This window comes from Medicago truncatula, chromosome 5, assembly GCF_003473485.1.
Source record: "Medicago truncatula cultivar Jemalong A17 chromosome 5, MtrunA17r5.0-ANR, whole genome shotgun sequence".
In the NCBI taxonomy this organism is placed as follows: domain Eukaryota; kingdom Viridiplantae; phylum Streptophyta; class Magnoliopsida; order Fabales; family Fabaceae; genus Medicago; species Medicago truncatula.
Window position 1 is genome coordinate 39070748 of NC_053046.1, and position 16776 is coordinate 39087523.

The window sequence follows — 16776 nt, forward strand, 5'->3', positions numbered from 1 at the left end:
ATTGTTACAAATGTTGTTCATTATAGGAAAAAACATTTTATTATTGTTTAAAGTGAGGAAGAAAAGTTTCCTGTACATTTTAAATTGCCCAAAACCTCAAATTTATTTGTTATTCGGAAAGCTATTTATGCAACTGGAGAAAAAAAAATAATGAATTTTGGATATGCAAGATAGAAATCAGACCTTTTGTCAACAAAGAAGAAGATGGAAACCGGATCCACAAAGTTGGTACCCTTTATAGACGGTAATTTAATGAGGTTCATATGTGGTCCTTTTAAATGGAGGTCCATATTAGGCAATGGTTGACCTTAAGAATCGTTATAACTTATCATTTAAAAAATTTCTAGTAATAGCTAGAGAAATTCTAATATGATCAGAGGACCAAAGAAAAAGTATTTGGTCACACACACATAAAAAAATATATTTTTAATAATAAGGAGGAAATTGATAAAAAAAGATGATTGAATATTTTGATGAGAATCTTTTTATGTGTGTGTGTCCAAATATTATTGATTTGGTAACAAAAAAAAAACATTATTGATTTGGTCTTGTGACCATGGAAGAATATCTGGTAATAGCTATGCAATCTCCTTGGTTCAAAACATTAAAACTAGGGTTAATGGTGTTTTATCCCCTGTAAAATATTTTTTTTGATTTACCCCCTGTAATTTTTTTTTTGAATACCCCCTAATAGGTCATAAAAAAACGAAAAAAAGTGTCGTTTTTTTATGACCTATTAGGGGTATTCCAAAAAAAAAAAAATTACAGGGGTTAAAACACCATTAACCCTTAAAACTATATTTTTTTCTATGAAGCACCGACATAAACAAAGACACAAGACAATAACAATACTAACAATTTAAAAAACAAATTAATTGAAAGTAACCACTTTGCGTGATGTCATGTTGGACCCCAACACATGTCGGACACGGAATACGCATAGTGTTGTGATTCAAAGCATGCTTCATCATCTTTGTTAGTTCATATTCAGTAATTTCTATCATTCATACACAAGCCCTTTTGATGTTAGCTGTGGAAAACTCCAATTGTTGTGCTTAATCTTTTCTTCCATTAATCAGGCCTGTTAAGTTTAGAACAATCTATTTAAACGGATTAGTGTATAATATACTCTAATTAGAACTTTGAAATATATCAAAAATATTTTCCATTCCATACAGCCTTTCCTATACATCAATTATTGAATGCCACAAATAGGCCTGCCTTTTTTACAAGATTCAGATGAAATTCATTTAATGATAACTTTATACAAGTGTCACAAATAATGCATTGACATTGAATTATTGAAAGCTTTCATTTACATAATAATGATGTATGATTGAGTTCCTTTACTTGTTGTCCATTTTCCATTTCAAGTATCTTTGTACAATGTCTAGTCCAATGACTTCCTTTACTACAGGCATGGTTGCAGGGACCCCCAACTGAAATGCTGAATCTGATCCATCATCTGAGTTGCTCCATGATAAGAGCTGTTTCCTGGCTTCTTTGACGGCTGATCTTGTGGCACAGTGAACTGAAGCTGCTAGAAGCAAGGGTGGCTCACCAGATGCTGCATGCAAGCAACAAATATTCATGCATGATTTTAAACCAACATAATAACTTCAGCTTTCTCAATCTGATTAAAAGTCAAAATTAACATACATGCTGCAACAGTCAATTATTCTAAGATAGCTTATCAATCTGTCTGAGAGAGTTTACAGAAACATTTTATGTTCATAAGCTTTTTTTCAACTTAATTTCACAAGCTTTCCAAGATATATAGCTTATGAAAACAACTTATGTATGATATGAAAAAGTGGTTGGGGCTTTTACGGTAGGACAGACAGCTCTAAAAGTTGCGTCAAGCAAAGTGGCCAAACATGAGAAAGCGTGTTCTGACAATCAACATGTTTTTATACCATTTGCTTTTGACACTTTTGGCTTCCTAGCACCAGAGGTTGTTGACCTTCTACATAGAGTTCAAAGGGTCATGCAGAACAATGTCATGACTTCTAGGTCTATGAATGTTGTGTTTAAGAGGATTGATTTTGCTATCAAAAAAGGCCTAGCGGTGCAACTTGTTACCCGTTTGTCTTTCTATTCATGTGTATTTAATCATTGATATATACAGAATATGAAAACAATTTGACTTTATTTTAATTTTTTTTTAATAAAAAGAACTTGCATAGTTGCATAAGTACTTATGTGATAAGGATCATGCTATAAGCACTTAATTAAGTGGTTTATCCAAACAATTTATTTTTGTTTTCTTTTGTCAAGCAGTTTATTTTAAAGTTACTGTTATGGAGATAAAACATCAGATTTTTTCTTAATAATCCATAATGTCCCAGGGTGGAACTTTAGTGACCTTGGCCGGCAGTTGGCCGGCAGTATGTCGTGCTAGAGGTCGACGTGTTTAGGGTTTAGGTCGAATGAATGACTTGGTTTTTCCTTGGCCATTGTCCCTTCATAAGGTAGATGCGGCTTCCTGAAATCCGGCGGGGATCACACATCATTAAGGTCCCACAATTAGGTTAAGTCATGTCCCTCGCAGGCCTAATATCGTACTCGGGTCTTGTTCGGATCATGCATCATTGGGCCTAGTCGAGTACCAAAGGAGACGACCCGAGTACGGGGAGATGGGCTGATCGGAATAAGGATGGCCCAAGGACTTTCAGTTTTCTCTATGTTCAGCAAAGATTCTATGACGGTCCACCTAGTTTTTTTGGATGAACAGTTAGAAGAATGCTTTCAAGTAGGTTTATTCTGATAACAGTTAGCTAAATTGTTAAGCTCACAAAATTCCATGTTTCAACTTTCAAGCATAAGATACATGCATTATAAGGGGAAAAACAAAATTGTAGACAATATTTTAATACTTCAATTTTGGAGAAGTTTTTGGTCATACCCTTTGAGGAGAGAACTCTACGTTGGTGATGCTCACTGTTGAGGATTTCAACATTGAACTGATGAGGAATAGTGTCTATTGTTGGGATTTTGTAGTTCCATGTTCCATCTTGCAAAACCAAACCATCAAGGTTTGTTTCATACTCTTCAAGCATGAAAAATCCTAACCCCTGTATGAAAGCTCCTTCAATCTGCAAGATGCAATTATATGATTACCAAAGGATATCATGAAAACAAACCAAAGCATTCCATTCTTTCTGCATTTCACAATTTTATTTTACTTTAAAAAAAAAAAAACTCAATTATTTTGCAACTAAACAAGAAAATGTAAATAAACATATAACAGAAATCATCGTGGAGTCGATTTTTAATATAGTTATGATATCAAATTAGGTTTTCAGTTAGACATGTTGTGCCTTAGTCAGCCTTGCATAAAAGGCCTCACTGACGAAGCATTTACACAAAAGCAAAAACCGAATACTACACTGACATATAGACTGGTAAAAATTTAACAAAATTAAAGTGATTGAACGTAATCACATTTGTGTCGAACATTGGACGCACCTTCAATTTAAACTGTCGATGCTACATAGGGATTTACAATACGTATGTGTGCATTACCTGTCCTAAATCCACAGCAGGGTTGAGACTTTGTCCACAGTCATAAATAATATCTGTTTGCAAAAATCTGGTTTCTCCTGTCAGAAGATCTATTTCCACCTGAAAAGCAATTTCCATTATTTAGTGTAGCATTATATGATAATTTGGTTCATTTACTTCAGTAATATGGCTTGTGTGATTCGAGATATTATGCATAAGAAACAAACTCACCTCACTAACTGCAGCGCCATAATTGATGTACTTAACGGAATTACTACCGGGCACAAAATATGAAGAATCTGATAAATTCACAGCTTGCATGTATGCCTGTACATTAATGAACTGTCATATAAAGTTGCATAAAGATATCAACAGATTATCTCGCACCTCTTAAGAAAATTAGTTGATCATATTTAATTTTCTCAAAATAATAAAAAAAAGAAATTGTATTATCCAAATTGTTCCTCATGGAACTTGTTCAAAGTAGGGCTAGAGCATTTTTATTTTACACTAGTTACCTGAAGAATAAGATCCTCCCACTTGATAGAACTCTTTTTCTCTTGGAGCTGCTTCTTGATAGGTTGTAGTCTTTCAACCAAGGTATTGCAGCTAAGCCTAACTGCTGCACAACTTGCTTCTGATGTAGTGCTCCCGGCGGTTAATCCACCTTGAATCATACTCAAGGTATCAGATTGTACAACCCTCACTTTATCCAAAAGGCTTTCAGTTCCATTACACTGAATTGTACCAAGCGCGAACGCAGCCATTTGTTTCACCTTTGTCCATAAACCCTGACCCATTTCTATTCCTCCGACTTCAACAACAACAGAACCATCGGATAAAATACTAACTTTTCCTGGAGTTGGTCTTAGACTAAGCTCAAACAACACCGGTATTCGAGATATTCCCTTTTTCTTCCAAATGTTAAGTCTGTTAAACTCTTTCACTTTGTCTACTCTCGGTTCATAGTTTGCAGAAACAGCTAACTTGTTCCATATTAAAGGCATGGTATATTCAAGTGGTTCACCACAAGAATCATCATAGAATTTCTTTAGACTTGTGTAGGTGTGAAGATTAATGCTTCTAACAGAATCCACTTCCATCGAAAGTGTAGCTGCAACATTTTCTATTATACCTTCAGCGATGAATGATCCCTGCGTGTCACCTGGCCCCCTCAGTGCAGATCTACTAGGATGATTTGTTCTGCATAACTTTATATCTAAAGAGAGTGCACCCCAGTCATACTTTTTAAGCGCACCAGCTATTTTGCGTGGCATTATTGCGCTAACATCAGGATAAATCCCAGCATTGACCAATATCTCAAGGTCTAATGCAGTAATCTTTCCATTATTCTTAAATCCAACACTGTATGTTATCTTCATTGGATGTCTTCCTCCGGCCATTATCATATCTGTCTTTCGATTAAGATACATTCTGACAGCTCGCTGTAATTTTTGTGCTGCGAGTGCACAGGATACAGCACCCTGCAAATGACATGACATGTCACGCACACAAAAGGGAGAGGTTAAAGCATGTGATATACTTTAAAACAAGAAGAAAACAAAAATGACAAAGGATAAAAATATTTCATGTTGGTAAGTAAATAACACGCTACACAAAAATATGATGGAGAATCCCAACAAAGTACTATGAAGAAGCAATTGATTTCTTAGTGTATAATTGGTTCCACAGTTAGATCGGGCAAAATTTATTTTAGCGGTACAGATTTGATTTTTACATGTTCAGTTGTTCTGGAATAGAATTGTTTTTTCTTCAAGAACTTATTCTAACTTGAAGCTAGAATTTAGAGTTTTTGCTCCTAGAATGAATTTTTAGCCTCAAATTTATTGTTTAACTCACTTTTATATGAATGAATCCAAACATAAACCACTCTACCTTCAACTGACTTTCAGCGAGAATCGATTTTACACAAACAATTCGTTCAAAATCCACCTTTAGAGAATCAAGTCATACTAAAAAACTGATAGAACTTTTATAATAAAGAATAAAATTTATAAAAAAGAAGTGAAAACTTACAGCTATTGCTTTCATGCCCTTTCCTCCAAAACCACCTCCAACCCTTCTTGTAATTACTCTAACATTATTTTCAGGAATGCCAAGGCATCTTGCTATAGTAGAATGTGCAAACTCAGGGCTTTGACTTGACAAGTAAACAGTTATGCAATTGTCTTCATCGGGTACAGCGAGCGCGGTATGTGTCTCCATATAGAAATAGTATTGAGATCCAAGTTTTATCTGAGTTTCATTGATAGATGATGACGGTGAATATATTTTATAAATAAAAACAACATTCATTATTCATAAGCTAATTTAAACATTATATCAAGAACTACAAACAAACTTATTCTGCGTGTGTACCTCAGCAGAAACAATCTTGTGATCTGCTTCAGCCATTCCTTTTGATACATCACCAATTTGATTTTTTGGCCGTAAAAATGGAGGAACTTCAAAAAAACTAGATCTTTCAACAGCAGCTTCAACACTTAGGATAGGTGGTTCAAGATTTTCAAGACTGTAATCAACAACAGAGGAGTTTGCAGCCATATCTGCAAGTTTCTGAGTATCTGCAACCTAAAGAAGCCATTCAAAGACAAAATGGAAGTTGTAAATATTTTTTAATATTTTTATTCGGCCTATTAATCAGGCTCGTCAGGTTTAGATTAGAACAGTCTATATAAAAGAATCACTGCTTGTGATCTAATTACAACTTTGAGATATATCAGAAATATTTTCAACACAGAAGATAGTTCATTTTGGATAAAAATACGGGATTTAAGAACTCACCACAAATGCAAGACGTTCGCCAACACATCTAGCAATCTCTTCGGCAAATAAAGGTTCTGTACCGAAACTAGACTTTGCTCCAAGATTCTCCCCACCATCGGGAATGTCTTTACTTGTAAGGATGTCCCTCACTGCATCAAGTTCCAATTCATGCCCAAGTTTTATACTTGTTATCTTTGCCAATGGTTTTTCACTATAAATATATGCTCCATGTAGGCAATTTGTTGGTGATGGAATGTCATCCACATATACAGCCTCGCCTATATGTGATTTATTCAGAAATATGGACATGTTAACAGGAATAATATGTAAAAGAAATAATTAACAGGAATCTGTCAACAGCATCTAATTCAACACTTGATTTGAAACAAACCTGAAGCTTGTAGTGCAGCGCCAGATTTCGTGATTGGCTCACCAATTGGATTATACTCAGTGCCTGCTTCAAGGACTTGCTTCCCGGACGATAATAAAGTAGAAAATTTGTTATGCTTAATCTGCTTCTGATCTTTTATGTTAGAAGCCTCGGCCAAAGGCAAATGAGTATATCCATTTAAATAACCATTGCTTATCCTTGCAGGACTTTCAATCATTGAATTAAAGAACTGAAAAATAAAACCAACTGCTAAACTCGAAAGGTAACCATGTGTCGAAGTTTCATCTTGAGGTGTAATAGCGGCAGTATCCGTAAGCAAGTTGATAGCTTCATACAGGTTGCTAACACTTAATAACTTTCCTGATAAGAACTGCTCAACATGTTTAGCTCTGATTGCATGTTTATTCCTAAAACCACCAAAAGACAACCTACAAGTATCTATCATGGTTCCATCAGTATCCTTGCAAGGCGACACCTGAACAAGGAAAGCAGCATTTAAGTAAGAAAGCGCGTTTCCAAGCGGTCGAGGAGAAGCACGGTAGGTTTCAAAGAGGAATCTACTACTTCTTGTCTCCGAAGATTCGCTTTTATAGAGTTCTGTACTAGGAATCTTAATGCTTAAAAGCACACTTTCAAAACTTAACGGTGGTCTCTGAAGAAACTCCTCCAATGCAAGCCATTCAAATTTTGCACCAGTCATTATGTGAACCATTGAATCCACAGCAAGAAGTATAGTAACTATATCCGAAGGAAACTTATTCTTTTGCGCCATCACGAGATTGCCACCTACACTAGCCGTGTTCCGAATAAAACCTGTCGCAACTTTGCTCATATGATCAGCAATCTTTTCAAGTATCATCACAAAATCAGAGATAAAATCACTCTTGCTTTCTTTCTGTAATGCTTCAATTGCTTTAGATATACTCACCGCTGCTCCAATTTCAATCCCTGATTGATCCGTTTTGATTTTTGATAGCTCAGAAATTCCACTTATATCAATATACTTATCATAGCCTTGTTTATCTTTGTAATATCCCATACCAGTATTCTTAACAACAACTTTTATCTTGGTTTCATTGGCATGGTTTAATTCCAATAAACTTTGAAGCTCCTCTAAACTAGTAGGTTTATTCCAACTGTGTTTCTCAGAAGCTATAAACAAATCATGTTTGACTTCCTTCAAAAACATAGGAAACTCGATATTCTTGTGATCACGATCATATCGAGGCAACTTATTAAGCTTTGATTCTTTGCTCTCTCCCTTTTTCCAGAAAGAGTTCAAACCAAGATCCTCCATATCGACATCAGCTGCAAAACTTTTGCAGGCATCAGCAATCGGTCGGTAACCAGTACAGCGACAAAGATTCCCTGCAATAGATTTTTCAGCCTTGGAAACGGTGATTTTTGAGACACCAGGTGGTGGGTCAGGAAAATTGCTCTTGTCAGCATTGACAAGAGCACCGAATAGGGAAACAGACATTCCGGGAGTACAAAAACCACATTGAGAAGCATGGAATCCTGCAAACCTTTCATGAATTGAATGGAACCCTTTTTTGCTGTTTCCAATGCCTTCACTTGTTGTTACTGAACATCCATGTATGCTGCAAAGTAGTGTGAGACAAGAGCTTGCGGTAAAATCCTCGACTCTGTCGAGCAACGGATCATATTTGGAGATTAAAACTACACAAGCTCCACAACCACCTGCAACCAACCATCCCAAAGCATGAATTTCCAGAGTTGAAAAGAAAATTGAGGACTATCACGAGTTTAGCAATTACATTCTAATTCTTTTCTGAAATCTTGTGGTGAAAGAGATTCAATTTCTTCTTTAAAATATGAACAAAAAAATTATTGATAAGAGTTGAAGGATCATAGGATATGTATATAAACATTCCTTAGGCCTTAAACTATGATTAGAGTAATCAGAGTTTCAATATTTAACTCTTGTATATATCTTTGCTTCTGATTTGTTTATTTCACCAACTCAACTTACAGAATCATAAAAAGTATTTATATTAATCATACTGAAACATAAAGAAAGAATAATTCATTATCATTAGAATCAGTATCGAAATTGCTGAAACTTCAAAAAAACAATACAAAGTCAAACAAAGAAATAAAAAATAATTATCAAGTCTGTACTATCAAGCTTCTTGAAATTAAAGTATCAGAAACCAAATCCAAAGAAGGCAGAAAAATTCAATATATATACCTTCACCACAACCGAGTTTAACACTCTTGAATTGAGTTTGAGTACGCAAAAACTCAAGCAAAGTGGTTGAAGGATCAACTTTGGATAACTCAAACTTTTCACCATTGACACAGAAAATCAAACTTGTTTGATTCTCACTCTTCTTCAAGTCCATACTTCACTTATGATTTTCAGACAAATACAACTTCAAACTCTTATCTGTTTGTAAAATTTCAATCTTATAAAGAAAATGATAATATTTTATCTTATAAAAAATTATATTTTAGAAATGTGGTGGTGAGGTGAACAAAGTATCATTCTTATATCAAATATCATTATCAGTGTCACTAAGTTTCATTTTCAACACAATGAGTTAGTGAGTTTGTCAAAAAGAAAATCTTAAAGATTGCTTACGTCCACTATTTTGTCCTCTAATGGTTACCCATGAAATCCATGTTTCATAGTTTTATTTTATGTGTATAAAAATTAATTCTAGGAATATTCTCTTTTTTTACTACCACTCACTCTCATGGTGGAGAAATAAGAGTGTGCCACATACCAATGTTACTTTATAAATATTTTATTTGATATATGTTTTTCAAAATGTGTGCCACATGGTACACACGTGCTATCTAAATTTTTAAGTGGGTCTCATCATTTTATGTAAAATTCATTTTTAAAGTATTATATTCTATGAATTTTATTCAATAAAAAAGTGAATGTGAGAAGATTGAAAAAAGAATCCATAACACTCTTATAAAAAGTTAGTGAATAGTAATAATAATACTCCCCCCGTCCCAAATTGTATGACGTTTTAGGCATTTCACACATATTAAGAAATGCAATTAATATTGTGTGGAAAAGAGATATTTTGAGTTGTTTTACAAAATTGTCCTTAATAAATAATATGGGAAAGATAAATGAAAGAATTGAAAGAAGAGAATAATAAATAACTAAGGTTATAATAGGAAAAGTAACATTAATGTTGCATTGGTATTGTAAAGCGACATATAATTTGGGACAAAAAAAATTCCCTAAAGCGACATACAATTTGGGACGGAGGGAGTAGAAGAAAAGTTTTGTCCACGTTTAAAATTAGGTTGGTTCCATCTAATAAAAAAACTTACTCATGATAAAACTTACCTCCTAGTCTTACATAATACATATGTTGCGGACTGGTAGAAGAAATCCCATCCTATCCTAATCCTAATTAAACCAAGTGTAATGGGATATTTGAAAGTCAAGTTTAACATGTTGAACCATTAGAAGGGGGTGTTGAAAATAAGAGAAAAATGATGTGGAGGAGAGAGGAGGAGAGAGGAGTTGAATGAGTTCAACATTGTTGAACTTGGAGAGAGAATTATTTTGTGGATAAAGTGGGTGACATGTGTAATCTTCTGATTGGTTATCTGAATTTTTATCATCTTAATAATTTGAACTCAATTATTTGATTGTAAAATAATTTTTTTTAAATTTTTTTTTTATCTATAAATAGAGACTTGGTTAATTTGATTTGGACACAAAAAAAAAACCAAATTTTTCACTATCTTAATTTTGTTATTATCTTTTCTTTTGAAATTTTAATTTTTTTTAGTGAAAATAAATTATTTAAATAAATTTTGTTTTTCCAAAATAACTAAAAAAAAATTGTTAAGTGTTTATTATTTTAATTTAATTATAATCGATAATTGTAATTTTATGTAAAAAAACAAAAATATAAAATTATATAAGAATATGAAATAAAAAGTGGTGGGGAAGAGTGTTGAATGAAAAACTATTGGAAATGGTAAAAGTTGAATGAGCGTTGAATAAGAGAAAAAATGATGTGGAGTGTTGGGAATTGAAAAAATGGGTGTTGAACGTTGTTGAATGTTTTTCACCATTGTAGATGGTCTTAGATTAACCTTGTAGTGCTATGATAATTTTATCCTTGACATACGCGACATTCTTATGTACATTAATTTATGCCTCTAAAACTAAATGCATATTTTGTTCTTTGGTACACATAGCTGCAAGGTTCTAAGTTCAAATCTAATGAAGGTGTTAAGCTTTGCAATATCAACTTATATTTGAATACATTTACGTAAAAGTGAGTTGAACAATACATTTCAATGTAAAAATCATACTCAAATTTGATATAGACTTAAATAATCTAAGCTAACCTAAATAATGATCTAAGTCAAAGCAACTATAGGGCCGATACTTGACACCTTATTTAGTTGTATGAGATGACACTTAACCTTGTTGCATTTGAGACAAATGGAATTTCATTATAAACATCAAAGATTGCTTACCGATATTATTTTGTCCTCTAATGGTTACCTATGAAATCCTTGTTTCATAGTCTTATATGTGTACAAAAAGTAATACTGAAATATTCTCTTTTTACCATGGTCTCTCTAACATTCATTTGGGAAATTCCTATGGGTCTCCCTATTTTGATATGGAATCCATTTCTAAAATATGGACCACATAAATTGACTATTACTTTTTCCACCCTATTGCCTTCTCGCGCGCCCTGCAAAATTTTCAAAAATAACCATGGTCCGGATTATATAATGCGGACCAGATTGTTAGTGATTTCTGAAAAAAAATTAAATCCGGACCAGATGGTATGTGCTTTTTTGTGTATTTCTTTGATGTCAAAGGTCTCAGTTGACCGTTATATGAACCCCACACAAGTTGCAATGTTATTGCAGGGTTCATATGAACGGTCAACAATGACCATGACACCTCCAACACCCCTAAAAAACTAAAAACATTTGAAGAAAATGGAAGAAAAGATGTGAAGTGAAGAATGAAGGTATTTGTTGAAGATGGAAGCCTATTTATAGCTTAAAACAAGTCTTAGGTCATTACTATAGTCAATGAAAACATGTTAGTGGTTGTAACCGTCCAAACCCACATTAATGGCTCTCTTTCAAAAGAATCCAATGCTTAAGCTTTCCGAATTTTACATTCTGGAATGCCCTTAGCCCTACAGGAAGTGCCAACTTTTCTCTCGTTCACCATTATCGCATTAATCCGGAAAATATATTCCGAAAAACAGATGTGCATTCCGGATTTTATATTCCGGAATGCATCAGTCATGGCCGGTGGTCTGCACCACACATTTTTGTCGGTGGCCAAGTCAAAAAAACGCGTTTTACCACGTTTTTTTACTACATTTATGGCCTCCCAACTGTTTTTGACCCACCCCTCCCTATAAATATCCTTCCAAACCCCACCATTTCTCACATCATCCTCTCCCACCCTCTCCTCCTCTTCTTCCTTTTACAACCATCGTTTTCCAACGTTGGCCTTTCATAGATAAGGGTCTCGTTGAAAATTTTCAGGGTTTGTATGAACGGTCAATAAGGATGGAACCGCATTGCAATGAAGTGCGGTTCATCTGAGGGTCATGTGGGTCAGTGTGGTTCTTAACTTGGTATGTCTGGTCATAAGTTTGAGCACCCCCCCCCCCCCCCCTCCCTCAGGGGCATTCTTCTCTTCTTCCCGCCCTCCTCCTCTGGTTTTCCTCCAATAGGGAACCTACTGATATGTCCTATCACATAGCAGTGGTTAGGCTCTTACGAGATTAGAAATAGATTTAGGATCTTACGTAATAAGCTTAAAAAGCTTGAAAATTATTGTAATGTATTGTTCAAATATTAATAAAATGAGTTTTTTTTTTAATATTTGTGTCGTTTTATTTCTGTTTTTTATTTTATTCGCATTTTATTTTACGAATTGTAAAGCTTAAAATTGCAAAAATTCTGGTGAAACATTATTCCGGATTTTCAAATCCGGAAACATTTGCAAAATTCTAACATACAATTCGAAAAACAAAATCCGGACTAGGGGTAAAATTGAAAAAAAAAAATAGGGCGCGTGAGGAAAGGCATAGGGTGGAAAGAGTAAAACTCACTTAAATTTCACTCAATAGAATAGTAAGTGTTAAGCAATGTTAAAAAAGAGATTGTTCATAACACACATATGTGAATAAATTATACACAGTTTATAAATAGTGTTTATTCTCGTGAATTTAGCTCAGTTTATAAACAATACATAAAAGATGTAAGGTCCAGGGTTCAAACCCCGACCACCACCAAAAACAAAAAAAAACTATACACAGTTTCAAACTCTTTAAACACTTCATAAAAAAAACTAAACACTATTTATCATTATTAACAGATGAATAACAAATTTTTTTTACAATAGTGAAGGAATCACATATAGTAATTATATTTTAAAATGTATGTAGTCGATGTTCTAAAATCTACAAAATGTTCTTTTAATACAAATTATTTTATTTTTTTAGTTTTATTAGTAAATATCTTTAGAGGACTTATCAGCATGATTCATTAACTAAAATGAAATATTTGTAACTTAATAATTTAAATGAAACATGTTGTAAATAGAGCATTAATGAACTCCTTTTAACATTCTATGATCGGAGATTAGTTTTTATTTGTAATTTAATAAAATATATATGATGAATATATACCTTCACCACAATTTAACACCCTTGAACTGAGTTTGAGTGTGCAAGAACTCAAGCAAAGGGAGTGATGGGTCAACATTGGATAACTCAAACTTGTCACCATTGACACAGAAAATAACTCAAACTTGTCACCATTGATTGACACAGAAAACCAAATTTGTTTGATTCTTCTTACTCTTCTTCACTTCCGTACTTCACTAACTTTCAAACTCGTCTATTTTTGTGTTTCAGTTATAACTGGCTAAGGTTCTCCTTCATTATTTTTGTAAGAAAAAGTTTTATTTTTTATTTTTTAAAGTAATAACAATAATAATATGATAGAAATGTGGTGGTGAGTGGTGAACGTGTATTCATCGAGAAAGTTCCTCAAAACATGAGATAGATTAGAGATACCACTTTTCTACAAATAATAGAAGAAAGTTTTGCCACGTTTAAATTTGGGTTGGTTCCAATTAATAAAAGCCTTGTTAACAAATGTCTCCGACACTTTTTAAACATTTTAAAATAAACAATTAGGTTTTAAAAAATTAAATATTTCAATTTTTAATATATTAATTACACGCATTTTTATAAATACTTATTATTTATGATCTTAAAGAGTGTCTGACACCCATTACCTATATTAGTCTTATATAATACATTACATAGTGGACTGGTAGAAGAAATCTTAATCCTAATTAGATTAACCTTTGTAGTGTTGTGACCCGTTTATCTTTGACACACACGGCATTCTTATGTACATTAATAATTTATGCATCTAAAACTAAATGCATATTTGGTTCTTTGGTGATTAAAATTGATTTTGTTGTTTGTAAATAGAGTGATAAGCATCACATAAAACACACATAATTGCGAGGTTAGTAAAGGTGTTCAACTTAGTGATATGGACTTATGTTTGAATACATTTGTGTAAAAGTGAGTTGAACAATAAATTTCAATGTAAAAATCAGGCTTAGATTTGATATAGACTTAAATAATCTAAGGTAACCCAAATAATGATCCAAGTCAAAGTAACTATAGAGCCCATATTTGACACATTGTCTAGTTGCATGAGATGACACTTAGCATTGTTGCATGTGAAACAAATGGAAAAAAAATTCACGTGCTTAAAGTGACAAGTAACATTAAAGAGTAGCATGTAATACATTTATCTTCTTGCATGTAATTGTTTTAGTTGTCCTTCACCTATAAATAAATGTACGTGTACTCGATCATCAGTGTAGTTGAATAAATCAAGAGTTGGTGTGTTAAAGATAGTGTCTTTGTTTTCCTTCCATCTCCTTATTAGAGAGTGGTTCGGTGAGTTGTGAGGAAAAATAGTGACTAAAATTATCTTAGAATAGAGGAGCCCTTGAGCAAGGGAGAGCCAAATTTGAAACCTTCATTCTTTGTCCAAACTCCCAGAAATAGACATTGTCATCTTGTTCAAGAAGTCCAAAAATCTTTCAATACAAAAATTTACGGTCAAATTCCACCATGCACATCGTCAACAAGGATGTCTTCACATGCATTCCGATGAAGAATACCATCCACACCCTCTATTCAACTCAATAGACACCATCATCCACTTGTATTTTGACATGTGTCATTATTATGATGTCACCACGCCACACCACCTCACATCTTACCATCCACATCATTTGTTTTAGCCAACCACATGTTGCCACGTATCAACAATTACATATTATCCTTAGACAAAAAATTACCAAAATTACAGTTAAACCCCTAATCTTTTGTATTTTTACTTGCTTGCCCCTCAACTTTCTAAAGATTGCATTTTGAGCCCTTAACAATATCAAATTACAAATTTCTCATATTATGGAATTTATACTCTTAATTACCCCTGATCTAAAATTGTGATTGTTTTAAACAAAATAAAAAAAGTGCTTATTTATTAGATAATTCTTACTATGCTTTGTGGCTAAAATTAGTATAATCTTCCGCATTAGAAAAGAATTGTTTTACTTATGAGAAGATAATTGCAGTAATGTGAATGTGCAAGCATAGAAAAATCCTAACTAGGAAATATTTGGTATTTAAGCATGTCCAATAGCGACACACCGCTCTTTTATGGGAATGTACCTAGTGTATTATTTACAATCTACCATAATTATTCTAGTTATAAGGTACTTACTCCTATTTCATCCTTTTAAAAATGCCTCCAAGAAGACATAATGAGCAAACTCTTAGAAGATTTTATGTGTTAAAAAATAAGAAGAAAAATCTAGCAGCTAAAAGGATCCGTGAATCCACAACAAGCACTGTTGTGATCCCAACACAATTAAACTCTAACGGACCTAGTAGCGATTCATCATCATTGAGAAATTTTTGTCCACAAAAACAATCATTCAAAGACAACTACATCGAGAAGATATTCTTGCTTTTGAAGGAAAATTGAAGCCAAATGAGTTTGTTGATTGACTTCAAATTGTTCAACTCCAACAATATTAATCATTGGATGATGTTATTTGCCTTGCTTTTATAAAAAAAATGTTATCCATAGATATTTGTATATACTCACGGATACCTCTAAATCTTTATAGGCTTAATTGCACTTTTGACCCCCTATCTTTTCAAAAGTTGCGATTTTGGCCCTCTAACTAATTAAAATACAAAACAGTCCTCTATGTATTGGATCTTTGGCAGTTTTGGCCCCCAAGACCAATTTTGACTTGGTCTTCGCTGATGTGGCAATTTAAAATAAATAAATATTTTTTAAAAAGTAAAAAAAATTAAATTAAATTTTAAAAATAAAAAAATAATTTTTTTAATTACAAAAATAAAAAATATAATTTTTTAAATAATAAAAAAATACAAGTGGCGTCCACGTGTGCGTTGACCGAGTTAAAATTGGCCTTGGGGGCCAAAACTGTCAAAGATCCAATACATAGGGGGATGTTTTGTATTTTAATTAGTTAGGGGGCCAAAATCGAACTTTTGAAAAAATAAGGGGCAAAAGTGTAATTAAGTCATCTTTATATTACTCACTTAATGGATATCAGCTTTGCTATGAAGAAGGCACACATATCATATTTATCCAGCGAGGTGGATACAGATATCCATTTACATCTATAAACAGATCTCCTAATAAGGTTGAACTTTGCATTCCCGCGCATGTGGGACATAGATCAAATCCTTACCAATATCAACTAGATTAACCTTGCTTTTCAAAAAATTAATTAGAGTAACCTTGTAGAGATATGACCATTTAATGCTTGATATACCTAGTGTTGTGTGATAAACTCATAATGCGTTCTTTAAACTAATGTATGCCTTGTTTAGGTGTGCTACACCAAATTTATATACCATCGGCTATGGAAATTGTGGGGCAATGGTCGGACAATTGTTGGATCAAGGGGAGGGCCCAAATGTGATTTGGGAGTACGATTTTGTGTTCATTCTCCGCTAGTGTGTTGTATC

At 33.4% G+C, this 16776-nt stretch overlaps 1 protein-coding gene across 1 annotated transcript; it reads right to left on the reverse strand.

The window, feature by feature from the left end:
- Positions 1–1131: 1131 nt before the first annotated feature.
- LOC11431387 (indole-3-acetaldehyde oxidase) lies at positions 1132–9162 on the reverse strand. Its single transcript, XM_003617005.4, has 10 exons — positions 8895–9162; positions 6683–8383; positions 6310–6569; positions 5884–6096; positions 5542–5760; positions 4023–4988; positions 3736–3831; positions 3526–3624; positions 2906–3095; positions 1132–1567 (listed from the first exon to the last, which is right to left on the reverse strand). The coding sequence occupies exons 1-10, from the start codon at positions 9046–9048 to the stop codon at positions 1347–1349; spliced, it is 4119 nt and encodes a 1372-aa protein (XP_003617053.2). The 5' UTR covers positions 9049–9162; the 3' UTR covers positions 1132–1346.
- Between the last annotated feature and the right edge of the window lie 7614 nt (positions 9163–16776).